This window comes from Pelodiscus sinensis, chromosome 1, assembly GCF_049634645.1.
Source record: "Pelodiscus sinensis isolate JC-2024 chromosome 1, ASM4963464v1, whole genome shotgun sequence".
Taxonomy (NCBI): Eukaryota; Metazoa; Chordata; order Testudines; family Trionychidae; genus Pelodiscus; species Pelodiscus sinensis.
Window position 1 is genome coordinate 295401569 of NC_134711.1, and position 13370 is coordinate 295414938.

Below are 13370 nucleotides of genomic sequence, written 5' to 3' on the forward strand. Positions count from 1 at the left end.
ATAATCTATGTAAAAGCAACATTGAAATATAGTCCCTTCTAGGGTATAAGACACAAATAGTACACAGCACACTATAGGACTCCACAGAATTAGACTGTGAAGAATAACTTATAGCCAGTTGAAGCTGAAGACGGAATAGATTCTTGGGCCACATGGAAATGGACTAAAACCAGGACATATGAGGGCCTAGCTGGCATCAAGCTAATAAAAGCCATTGGGGCCAAATAGACAGGTAATTTGTTATACTAAGATCTAGAGGGTGGTTGTAAATGGGAAGAGAGAGGGGAGGGCCAACTGCCAGTGCAGGAAAAGAGACAGGACCAGAGTTTCTCCTCTTCCAGCCACACTGCCTGGAACACTCAGTGCAGCAGCTGCACTCTCCTGATCCATGCAGCCTCTGGCCATGCTGTCTGCCTGGGATGTGGCCCAGTGATGCTCAGCAGGTGCATTCTCCCATGAGCTTCTGTGCTGCACCAGACAGTGTCCTAGGCAGGCAGCGTGGCTGGAGACTGCCCAGGAGAGTGCATTAGTGGCTCTGCATGCCAGGGGGACTGGAGCCAGTGCAGTGGGAGGACAGAGCGCTGCTCCCCTAACCAGGTAACATGGGATGGGGAGAATGTGGGGGGCCTGGTCTGAGGGTCAGGATAAGTCACATGGGGAGATCACATGGGGGGTTACGTTTCTCCGCCCTTAGCAAGTGCCCCCCCCCACTAGTCTCCACACCACCTTTTTATAGTTTACTGTGTAAAATAATTGTAATTCCTTTGGGGTTTAGAGAATCTTTGTCCTGAGGATAGGAAGTGTGGATTGTTTCAGGAGGAGGAAGTGCTGTTTTGGGGAAGTGGAAGTGGAGAGAGGGAGAGGGACAATGTCCGGAGTGCAAGACAAAGCAGCTGAGAACCTTCCCACAGCCTAAGAGGGACAACCAATCAGACAGGAGCCAAGAAGAGCACTTTGCCAAAAATGAACCACCCAAGAAGGAGAAACCAGAGTTTTAATAATGGAGATGCCTATCTCCTAGAACTGGAAGGGAAAGGTCATCGAGTCCAGTCCCCTGCCTTCACAGCAGGATCAACTACCATCCCTGATGAATTTTTGCCCCAAAAGGCTTCCGCAAGGATTGAACTCACAACCCTGGGTTTAGTAGGCCAATGCTCAAACCACTGAGCTATCCCTCTGTTTACCTTTAGTTGGACCCAGTATCACTGCTACCCAGAGCTATATGGGGCCTGTGAGTACTGGGGCTTGAGACCACACTGGGAATAAGGAGGGAGGCTGGAGCTAGCTAAGTGGGGAGGTTTACACACAATGTGGCTAAGTCTACACTGGCATGATTTTCCAGAAATGCTTTTAAAGGAAAAGTTTTCCGTTAAAAGCATTTTCGGAAAAGAGCACCTAGATTGGCAGGATGCTTTTTCGCAAAAGCACTTTTTGTGGAAAAGCGTCCATGGCTAATCTAGACGCGCTTTTCCGCAAAAAAAGCCCGGATCGCCATTTTCGCGATCGGGGCTTTTTTGCAGAAAAGAAATCTCTGCTGTATACACTGTCCCTTTTGCGCAAAAGTCTTTCGGAAAAAGACTTTTGCCCGAACGGGAGCAGCATAGTATTTCTGCAAAAGCACTGACAATCTTACATGAGATCGTCAGTGCTTTTGCAGAAATTCAAGCGGCCAGTGCAGACAGCTGGCAAGTTTTTCCGCAAAAGCAGATGATTTTGCGGAAAAACTTGCCAGTCTAAACACAGCCTGTGTGACACAGCCTGTTTGCAGACAGTGACAGAAAAGGGCAGTGGGGGGGGGGGGGGTTCTTGGGAAAGTTTACTGGTGCTGAAGATGACTAGGTGCACCAAAGACTCATGATTGAATGGGAACTTTGCCCAGGACTCCTGAGCTCTGAGCGTAGAGGTATTGCTCGGGGTCTTCCCTTTCAGACTATGCCACTGGAACTGTGGATCCTTATGTTGAAAATCACCTTATTTTACTGCTCTGTCTCTCCCCTTGTTGTTTATCTCCATTCATCCCTTTTGGTAAGGTGTACGGGCAACCCATCACGCTATCCCCAGCTCTGTCTCTAGCTGTGCTAGGGGTAGGGGCCAGAGTGGGTTGCCACAGGGCTGCCATCTGTTGGACCAGTCATTCCTGTTGAGAGTCCAGCTCCCACTGCAACTGTTGCTCAAGCTCCTGTTGCTGTGCTGCCGGTAGCTGTTATTGGTCAACAAGCTGTTGGAGCAGCTGTGCTTGCTGCTGCTGCTATTGTGCAGCCTGCTACTGCTGATTGTCCAATAGCCATTCAAAAGCTTTTTGGGTTTCATCTTTCAGGCCTGGGTCCTTTTCTCAGGGCCCTATTGTTGCCCATGTTCTCCACCTGTTGTTGCAGGGTTGGTATGCCCAACACTCTCTGGAGGCGGGCCACATGCTCTAAGGCCCTGCAAGTGGGGTTCAACCCCACATGACTCACTAGTCTGGGTCTTCATCCACAGTCTTGACTACTCAGACAACCTGGCTGGGCAGGTTATTGGCTCAATAGCAAAGCCTTGTTCTTCCAGGGCCATGTGGCCAAAACAGCCAAGGTCAATGACAATGCCCTGCCCTTGCAGGGCAGTGCAACTTAGCAGCCAGAGTCAGTGACACCGAGTGCAGGTTCACCACCTTAGGGAAGTGGTGGTGGTGGGATAGCAGAATGTGGCTCTGCCTTCTCCATCAGATCCTAACCCAAGACCCTGATGGTGGTGGGGTGCCCACCACCAGCTCAGTAGGGATCTCAGTGAAACACATTGAGCTGTTCTGGTAAGGCTACTACTGCCCACAAAATTCCCCTACGGTACTTCCTACCTGACTCTCTAGCGCTGTGCTCTCCATATCTCCCCTCTCAGTGATGTCCCAGGATGGGGCATTGGCATTGGCCTCCCTCTGGCTGGTGTTGGCATGCTGGCATACCAGCAGTTCTTCTTCATGAGTTGCTATGGCCCTTCCTTCTCCATCTGTGGTCAGGACAAACTGAGCTGCTTTAGAGGCCTTTCTGCCTGGCCTCCAGCTAGAGAATGCCCAGCTGAGCTGAGGGGATGGGACCTCCTCAGCTAGGTGAACAGGGTTAACTCTTGCAGTCTTAGGTATGTCCCATCACAGTACCCTTTAGCACCCAAGTATTTGAGGTTTGATTCCACACTCTATCACCAGGTTTAAAAGATAGGAGATCACAGACCCTTTTGTCAAAATAACATTTCATCTTGCATTTCTGATTTTCTTTCATCTCCTGCATGGTTTCATTGTTGTGAGATTTCAGCAAGTTATCAATAATTGCTAAATTAGATCTAATCCTTCTTTCCATTAATAGCTGAGCTAGAGAAAAACCGTTCTCCAGAGATATACTTCCATAAACCAATAAAGCTTTATATAAATCTCCGCTACTGTCAAAATTATTTTTCATAAGGTTCTTTTGCTGTCTGTATAGACATTTCCACAATTCCATTTGATTGGGAGTCATTTGAACTTGATGTTTTGTGATGAAAATCCCGATCTATTGCACAAAATGCCTCAAATCTGCACTGGAAAATTGGGGCCCATTATTGCTAAAAGCTTTATTTGGAATGCCATGTCTGGAGAAGATTCCCATCATACTGGCTATCACTTATTTACTGTTAGTACTGTGCAATGTGCAAATTTCTGGATTCAGAGACTAATAACCTGCACTGATTAAATAAAATTGATTATCATGTAACTAAGTCAGTGCCTTCCTTCTTATAAGGTCTTTGTAGAAGTGAAAGAGGTCTCAGTGGGTCTGCCTGTTGGCATGGCTTATATTTCAAGCTTGAAAAGCTGTTTCTTACCACATTAGTGATGTTGTGATTGATCTGAGGCCAATACAGCACTTCCTGTGTTTGTTGTTTGCATGCCTCAGTTCATAAATGACCCTCGTGGATCTTCTGTTGCATTTCTTTTTGGAAGCTCATTGGAATTACAACTTTACTGTCCTTGAAAATCACCCCATCTATCACTGCATGTTCACGTCTGCAGTTCCAATAGTCTCTTATACTTGGATAGCAGCTGATTATTTCTTCAGGCCACTCTTTCATTAATCACTTCTTAAGGATCGGCTATGATTCATCTTTCTCCATTTCCTTCTTATTTGTTGCAGTTTCCTGTTAGCTTCAGGCATTGACTATACAATCCAATCTATATGGGTTTACATCTCTAATGTCTTCTCTGGTTTTGTGGTGAGAGTCAGTGCTCTGGAAAGTGCATCTGTAATTAACAAGAATTTACTGGGCAAGTAGGTCACAACCAAATCATATTTTTGCAGCTTTATCATCTTTGTTTGAATTCTTAATCTGCAGTCATTTCTCTGGGTAATTATGTGGCACGCAACTCTCAGGAGCACCCCTTCCGGTCAGATGTGACTCCAGTCTTGAATCTCCGGGCACTGGTATCAGGTTTCCTTCCTGAGGGAATGGTTCAGTTATCCCTGGGCCTTGCTGGGCACCACTCTCCAGCACCATTAAATAATCCAGATTCCCTTCTAGAGGGGACCTGGGCCTGCCAATCCAGGGACTCTAAGAATAGCAGCTACACAACACCGGGTGTGTCTAGACTGCATCTCTCTGTCGACAGAGAGATGTAGGTTAGGCACATCGAAATTGCTAATGAAGCAGGGATTTAAATATCCCTTGCCTCATTAGCATAAACATGGTCAATGCTTTTTTTCTAAATGGAGTTTTTTCGGAAAAAAAACAGCACTCTAGACACGGATCTGCCAAAAATAAAACCTTTTTCGACATATCCTGTATTCCTACAAAAATGAGGTTTACAGGATCTGTCGAAAAAGGTTTTATTTTCGACAGATCTGCATCTAGACTGCCATTTTTTTAAAAAAAACTCAGTTTCGAAAAAAGCGTCGGCCATGTTTATGTTAATGAGGCACGGGATATTTAAATCCCTGCTTCATTAGCAATTTCTATGTACCTAATCTACATCTCTCTGTCAATAGAGGGATGCAGTCTAGACGTAGCCACCATGTCCTTGTAATGAAAATGCTGTCAGTTCTCTAGGCCACTTCTCCACAGCCCCAGCCTTCCTCAACACTTCAACCTTACCCTAGAGATCTTTTATGTCCTGATCCAGCAGCCAGCCAGGAGCTGTTCCTCACTCCCCTGGTCCCTGCCTGCACTGAGCTGTCCATGGTGCTTCATTCCCTTTGGTGAGTCAGGAGCTCCATGTCTCAGATCTGCACTGAGGCTCCTTTTGTAAGAGGCTGCAACCCTCTGTCGACTAGCCCTTTGCTGCTTTCTCCAGTCTGGCTATGTTTCTGCACCGTCTCTACAGGCCATTTGGAAGACTTCGCTCCACTGCTCCTTTCCTGGGATGGGTGTGACAGAACTTGTGCACAGAACTTCAGCACTAGTTTTGAATCACTTGCTGTTTTAAACCTTCCCATGATTCCTCTGAGCCTCTATCCCAACACCATTCATTTTTATTCTCTAAGTGTTTTCTCAAAGCTGCTGCTTTGGGAGATAGATCAGGTATGAATTTTCCAAAATATTTAACCATTTCCAGAACCATAAGACATCTTTCTTTGACTAGGGACGTGACATCATTTCAGTGGCTGAAATCTTCATCTTATCAGGTTTTATGCCTTCTTTGGAAATAATGCCCTAACAAAAGCCATTTCTGTAACCCTTAAAACACCTTTCTCCTTATTTAGTTTCAGTTTTGCTGCTCTAGTTACACTCCTGAAGTCTACGGTCATGTTCTTCTTTTGTTGAGCCCCAGTTGAGGATGTCATCTATCACGGTGTCAGTACCATTAATGTGTTCACAAATCATATGTATAGTTTTGTGGCACTCTTGTGGTACTGAAGTTATGCTGGAGGGTAAGCGTAAGAATCAGTATCTTCCTAATGGTATATTAAATGTGAATGTTTTGAGCTTCTTTCAGTTAATTTTAGCTGCCAAAAACCTGAGGATTTATCCAGCTTTCTGAAATATTGTGTATTTAAGGGGTAGGGCTATTACTTAAGAATCATAGTGACATGTGAATCTTGTTCATCTCATCCAGGATACAAGCGGCTGTTGGAGTCTCCTTCAGGCTGGGGGATCTAGGGACTGAGAGAAGTAGTTCAGCAAAATCCAGCAGATTTGGTTATATGAGTTACCAATAAAGCTAAACCCAGGGGAGGGGACAGGTAAGAGATAAATGCAGTGTTGGTATCCTCTATTTCAGAAATTAAATATGGAGAATTTGTGGAACTGTCAGTGTGCTGAGTTCTCCTGCAGTTCTAATCTAAACCATCTGCATTGCAGTGTCAGATGGTGGGGAAGTCTGGAGAATTGGTCCAACAAGAAAAGTGAGAGCAATGTTCCATTCAAGCATTATATTAGCTGTGTCACGTAACCCTATCAGACATTATGAAGATGAATCAAACCATCTCCCCAACTACTGGAAGCCAAGAAAGGAAACTATTAGACCCTAAATGAATTGAGATGAAGGCCGCAGCTAGCAACTCAGTTACCATTAACACTAAAATATTGTTGGTTCAATTATGCTGAGTGGGCACGGCTGTGTGCTGAGGTCAGGGCAGAGCTGTCCTGCCCCAATGGCATTTCTGGGAGGGACTGAGGCACAGGAAGCCACTAGTACACAGGAGAACTTTAACCAGCACAAGCTGTCTCCATTAGCTAGGGCAGGACATAATCCTGCTGCCTATTAGAGGATTAGCAGGGAGCAATTCCCCACCCAGGGAACTGCAACTGTAGCTTGCTGCTGTATGTGGGTTAAAAGCATGAGGCAGTTTCCTTCCCTACTTCCCTATTGTGGTCCCCTGCAGCAGTAAGGTACAAAACTAGCCTCAAGTGTATTATAGCCAAATCCTGGAGTCTTTCATCAGGCAAAATAAATGTCTTTGTTGGCTTCGCCTGAGAGAGGAAAGCAACATTTAGCCAGAAGCACATTTGATCAAGACATCCCAACAAGGTCAATGAGACTAAAAGAAAAAGATAACACAGTAAAAGGAGAAATGAGGGCTGAATATACAGGGCTATGTGGCTGTGCCTCTTTTTTTTTTTCTTTTTTTTTTTTTTTTGCCTCTTTTTTCTCAGTTATATCCCCAGCATGGAAAGTGAGCCATTAATATTACATAACGAATGTTTCTAAGGCTGTAAGAAGTGGGAATCAGAAATATTTTAGTGACTGTGTCCAAGATGCAATAGGTGTTTTGCAAATGAGGAAGACTCCACACTGGTCCAAACAGTGTCCCGTCTAAGGGAGTATTTTGCCCACCATGGATAAACAGACACACACTAGTCCTACTAGAAAGAGGACATTTAAAAATAATAGGGAGGTGGCTTAAGCTAGCCATACAAGTACAAACCCATCCACCTGAGCCACTGTCCATGCTGCTACAGCCTTACTGCTCTGGGAAATGTCTCTAGACCGCAGCTGGAAACATACCCTAAAAAAGACAGAAAATATATAACAACATACAAGCAATGATGGCTCAAGTCTTGTTAGTTCTGTACTCATGTCGTGTGTCTTGTTTATGTTACAAAATCTGTGAGGTGTCATTTGGGAGGACACGCATTTTGAGCTTGAAGTGGGAAGGAATGGGGCAATGAGATTGTTGGAAACAAGGGTAAAGGCTAGACCTGGTTGAAAAAAAAATCCCAATTAATTTAAAGAGTTTTTCAATATTTTTATTAGTACAGTTTCCTCTTTAAAAATGGTTCTCGGTGAAAATCAGAAATAGTAAAATGAACCACTTCTAGTTTTTAAAACCCATTTTTGGTAAAAATTTGGGTTTCCCAGGAAAACAAATGGTTGGCTTTTCAAAAATTGAAAGCTGAACATTTTTACTGAAAAATGTGTAGTTTTTTCAGTTTTTTATTTCCATTTTTTATTTGAAAATTATGATCACAATGAAAAAATCTTTGAAATGTTCATATTGATCAAAAGTCCATTTGTCATCAAAAATGTCACTAAATGATTTCAACTAGTCAAAAGGGAGGAAATGGAGTGGGAATGATGGTGGGATGGCGAAAAGAGGGGGGAGCGTTAGAAAGCATAGTGAGTGGTAGAAAGAAACTGAACAGGTGAAAGGTTGCAGGGGTTAAAGTGGCAATAAAGGAGAGAGATGACGAGAAGGTAACAAGCAGCAAAATAGCAAAGGAGGAGAACATTCAGTATACAACAGGTTCAAAAGGGAGTGCATGTGCACAGAATGTGTCCCTCCTGCTTCCTGATATCATAACAAGGGAGCATTCCCAGTGGAAAATCTTGTTTTAATAGACCACAAACACTGTCCTCCCATTTCCTTCACCTTGTAGTTTGTTCCAGCAAAATTCTACTGCTGCTGCAGATAGCTCCCCAGCCTGAACAGGCTGTGCAACACTCATTCCCGCAGTAGAGAACGACCTTTTGTTTTAGCCATCCATCCAAAGTTTTCATCAGAAGCATTTCAGACAAACTCTCTCATACTGCCCCGGCAAATGAACTGAAATAAATGTGTTCTTCCATCACAAACTGCTGTCTCTGATATCTTGAGTACCAGGACTGTGTCTGAAGGGTGTTATTGAAGTTTGCACATATACAATACAAAACCAATATCTCGTAAGCAGGTTTTCTGTGCCGTGCAAAACTAGATGCTCCAGGGTACAATAGAAGTGACTTGCATTTTATGACCACTACACCTTGACACAAAATCATTCAAAGCCTCTGCAATAAATGGCTCTGATATTTGGTGTACCAGTGATTTGATTGTATAATGGTCAGCCAAGTTCACCTTGTAATTTATTGCATAAAGGTAGCTATTGATTTTTTCCAATACAACTTCTGTAGAGTTTGAATTCTTATTTGACTCTGGTCTGAGAACGATAAAGTTCCCCGTAGTGATCACTTAAGCTTCTAACAAATGTCCTAGACAGTAGTCTAAAGTGAACATTTAATCATCATCTTTTAAGACTGCTTCAAAGGAAAATGCCCTGCTGGAAGTTACATCTCACTGTCACAATATAATGGAACAGTATGGACCAAACTTGGCTCTATCTCAAGACCAGAGCTCTGCTCCCAGCTCTGTCAATGACTCTGTGACCTTGGGCAAGTAACCTACATCAAAATTTCAAACTTTAGTGCCTAAGTTACAGGTGCTCAGCATCTCTGAAAATAGGGCTGTTACAGCTTGGCCCAGTAAACCACTGTATGGTTACCTGTCATGTAGGAGGCCAACACAATTACCAGACCTCTGGGCAAGGTGGGGGTGGGGGAATGGATTCTTGTTCCTGAAAAGAGTAGGGACTCAGGTAAAAGAGCTGGGGCTGGAGAAACCAGTCCTCAGCACCACCTGGAATGTGTTGCACCCCTCTACCCAGCCAGTCCTTAGCACTACATGGAGTGCATCACCCCACTGTCCAGGTCTCCAGTGGCTATTTAAAGTTTCCGGGGCTCCAGCCTCCCCAGCAGCCACAGTAGCAGTGGTGGCAGCCACAAGTCCCAGGCTTTTCTGCATTGCTGGGATCTGGGGCGGTTGACCTCTTTATTCTCCACCTCCCCCACTGTTGACTGGTCTGCTGTCATGTGAGTGGATCCAGTTATAGGTCCTACAGACTTCTCTTCTGGAGCATAGTCATTGTTTTTAGCTGTGGATCTATACAGCACACTCCCAGTTTCAGACCTCTTGTCTGTCGCTTCCTGCAGCCTCGCCATCTGAAATCAGTGTCTGAGACTGTACGTGCCACTGGCACTCCAGCAAGACAGCAGGAACACTAGACTTCTAGTTTAACCCCTTCTGGGACAACATGGCAAGAAAGTGCAGAAACACAGGCTTTGCAAAGGGATTTCGTAAGCACACTAACTTTATTCTTAAAGCACTCGAGAGCTACAGATCTTTGAAAATGACAAGAGTTCCAAGGTGCCACATCCCACAGTCTGATCTCACCCATCATGTGACTCTGTGGTTCATCAGCATTTCAGAAAGGACAGAGTTCTTCCTACCTTCTTTGTCTTGTAGTTCATTCTTGCATGTGATAGTGTGGTACTGTAAGAAGCCCCAGACCTCGATTTGTATCTGTAGATCCCCTGGGTAACAACTACCTCAGTTGTACCATCCTCTTTTTCCAGCTCATCAGTCTTTCAACATTTGCTCGGCTATATCAGTTTTGAAGACTGTACTTAATTTGATGATTCTGTCTCTTTTCTGTATGGTTTAATGAGAAGCAATCCCACTGCAGGAACATCCCATTTTCCTGGCACAACCAAACCCTGACCTCACTTTAAGTTATGATAAAAGGAAGCTGCACGCCGAATTTGGTGGCCTTAGCTCTTACCACTTAGAAGGAGCTCTTGAGCAAACAGACAGACAAACTCTCTAAAATATATAGTAGATAACATATTAATATATTTTTAAATAGAGAGGAAAAATCAGTTCCATCAAATTTGGCACCTCTTAAAACCGGGGGCTCCTGTGACCACCTAGTTCACCTATATGGTTAGACCAGCCTTGCAGCCTAGATTAGTCTGCCAGGGGAGAAGGGAGATAAGCTCCTTACTCCTGCTGTGCCTGCACTCTGGCATGTTTGGCTGCTATTTCTGGCAGCTGGGCCCGGACAGGGATCAGGAATGAACGGCTTCTCAAGCAGCTGAAGCTGGCTGCTCCGGCCACTGCTCTGTGCAGTGCAGCAGCTGTCTGAGGGAGACCCTGGCTGGGGAGGTAGCAGCTTCTGCTCCCTGCCTAGGCTCGGCTGCAGTCCCAGTATGAGAACACACAAGTCATGTGTGCTGTTCCCTGCTACCCAGTAAAATTACTGAGAGCAGGGCTAAGGCGGGGAACCTCAGAACATGGTGTCACAGAAGTGGCAGTGAGCAGTAAGCCAGCAGAGATACCAGCAGCAGAAAGCAGCCAGAGGTGGCAGAGAAAGCAGTGCCAAGCAGCTGAAGATCTAGCAGCAGCAGTAAGCCAGTTTCAGAGGCATGTGGCAGCAGCAGAGATATTGATCAATGCCCCAACCCCACTTTCAGGGAAGGGAGGTGATCCCCACATGAACAAGCACTGGTCTCTGACTCTACTGACCAATGGAGTGCTGTCAAGGGAAAGGAGGGAGTGTTAAAGGGATAGCCATCTGTCAGACTTTCACACTGCAGGGTAGGAAACTGAGGCAAAGGACGCTATTGGGGGTTGGGTGTTTGCTTATGTTTTCTCGCTTGCTGAGTCATGTTTGTGGTGTTTTCACAGAATAAGGCTGGGTTCCTTTTTAACTTAAAATTGTCTTTTGTTATACACGGCAGGGCTGGCCTCTGGAGTGGGTGGTTTGGGCCTGTCAAAGAGGGCACCTTGCGCAGTGTTTGTTTGATTCCCACCTCATCTGCCAAGAACCAGCTGACAGAGGTGGCAGCCAGGCAGCCGAGCAACAGTGTCTGGAGAGTAGGTGCATAGGTGGGAGGTGCAGGTGATAAGCGTGAAGGAGGTGCAGGGGCTAGGGGTGCAAGAGAGGAGTGTATGGATTGGGCGGGGAGAGGGCACAATGTAAGAGTTAGGGGGCAGGAGGGAGCAGGGTTTGGGATAAAGGGAAGATGGAGAGCCTATGGGGGGTAGGGTTAATGCGGGGGTGTCACACCTACGGGAACTGGGGCACCAAAATGCAAGTTCACCCAGGGTTCCATGTTACCTTAGGCCAGCCCTGATACATAGATTCAGTGTTTGTCATCAAGGTTGTATTGCCTCTTAGAGGCACCCAGGGATGATGTTTAGTTTTCCCAGATTACTGGGGGGGTGGGCTTGAACCCGTTCTGTTTTATATTTGTAACCCAAAAGCACTGAGACTACTGAGTAGGGAGAGTGAAGTCTGCTAGCTAAAAGCCAGCTGGCTCTTAGCTAAGGCTGTAGAGCAGACTTCTCTCTCCCTTCTCAGTGGTGTCAGCCCCTCTGGGTTACATATTGATAAAACCCCAGATATTGAACCCAGCCCTTGTTCCTGTCAGCAGCGCCTGGCAGAAGCTTTAAACACATGTTCAACAAATAACACACAATGCAGTGCATCGTCTGATACTCTCACAGCCCTCTCTGTGTTTGCAGTAGCCGGATTGGTCCCAAGACATTAGAGAGACAAGGTGGGTGAAGTAATATCTTTCATTGAAACAACTTCTCTTAGTGAAAAATACAAGTTTCCAAGTTACACAGAGCCCTGCTTCAGGCCTGGAAAAGGTAACCAAATACAAAGGGGAATAGATTAACAATAGTGAAGGTAATTTACATTTCTTAGGTTATGTCTAGATTACAATGGATTTATCAGAAAAAGGTACACAAAATGCACTCCGCCATTTGCATATCTTTTCCCAACAGTTTTTTCGGAAGAGGTTTTTCCAAAATTTTGCCCATCAACACTGGGCCAAATTTCGGAAAAACTTCCTCTTTCGGAAGAGCCTTTCTTCCTCATAGAATGAGGAAGACAGGGCTTCCAAAAGACTGCATCTGCTCTTCTGCAAAAAAAAAAAAAAAAAACACCACACACGGAAGAGCAGACGTGGCCTGGACGCAGCAGAGTTTTTCCGGGATACCAGAGGTATCCCAGAAAATCCCTATAGTGTAGACACAGCCTTACAAGTACTGTCATATGGCAACTCCCCCCTGGGGGCATAGCACATGGTGGGTGCAGGGTGTGTGTGTGTGCAGGAATCAGGGCAGGGGGTTGGGTAGATGTGTGTAGGGTGGATTGGAGAAGCATGGGACTGCGGCAGTCCTGGTTGGTGATGCTGCAGCCCAGCATGTCAAGACTAGAGAAGAGTAAGGGCAGAACCAGACACAGAAGTAGGCAAAGTGGGAGCTAACAGGGGAAGCAGGACCAAGCACAGCTGCTGGTAAAAACACATTGAGCGGCCAATGAGCTCTGGCTATTGCTGGGTTAAACAGTATCTAGCTCAGCCCCACCACCAATTAGTAAGTTCATTTAATCAGGCAGGCCCTGTTAAGATCAATTGTGTCCAGTGTGTTGCTAGGAGACTGTCCCTGCTGCAGCTGGCTCTTTGGCACTCACTTAATCCTGAAAGAGGTGTGAACAAAATGACCTACTGGAGTAAACTTCCTTGCCTCAAATAATCCAATTGCAATGATGCAATTAATGTAATTAGCAAAAAACACACTCATGAATCAGTTCTCAGTGAGTTATACCCATTAATTTCAGTTTGATGGTATTTTTAAAATGCATTATATAATCAATAGTATGTTGTAAAAATGAGAAATCTTGTGGCACCAGAGAGACTAACAAAAATATATATAATACCATGAGCTTTCGTGGTCAACACCCACTTCTTCAGGTGAGTGGAGAAAAAAGGGGATCTATAAGAAAAAGTACTGAGAGGAAAAAAATGTACCTGTCATTAGTAGGTAATGAGG

General features: G+C 45.1%; 1 protein-coding gene across 2 annotated transcripts in view; it reads right to left on the bottom strand.

Moving 5' to 3' along the window:
- The window catches only part of CCNA1 (cyclin A1), an 87659-nt gene that overhangs the window by 48304 nt on the left and 25985 nt on the right, over positions 1 to 13370 (bottom strand). For both annotated transcript variants that reach the window (XM_075919166.1, XM_025183323.2), the window contains exon 3: positions 7370 to 7442. In XM_075919166.1, the coding sequence (XP_075775281.1) occupies positions 7370 to 7442 (73 nt within the window). The remainder of the gene's footprint in view (positions 1 to 7369; positions 7443 to 13370) is intronic.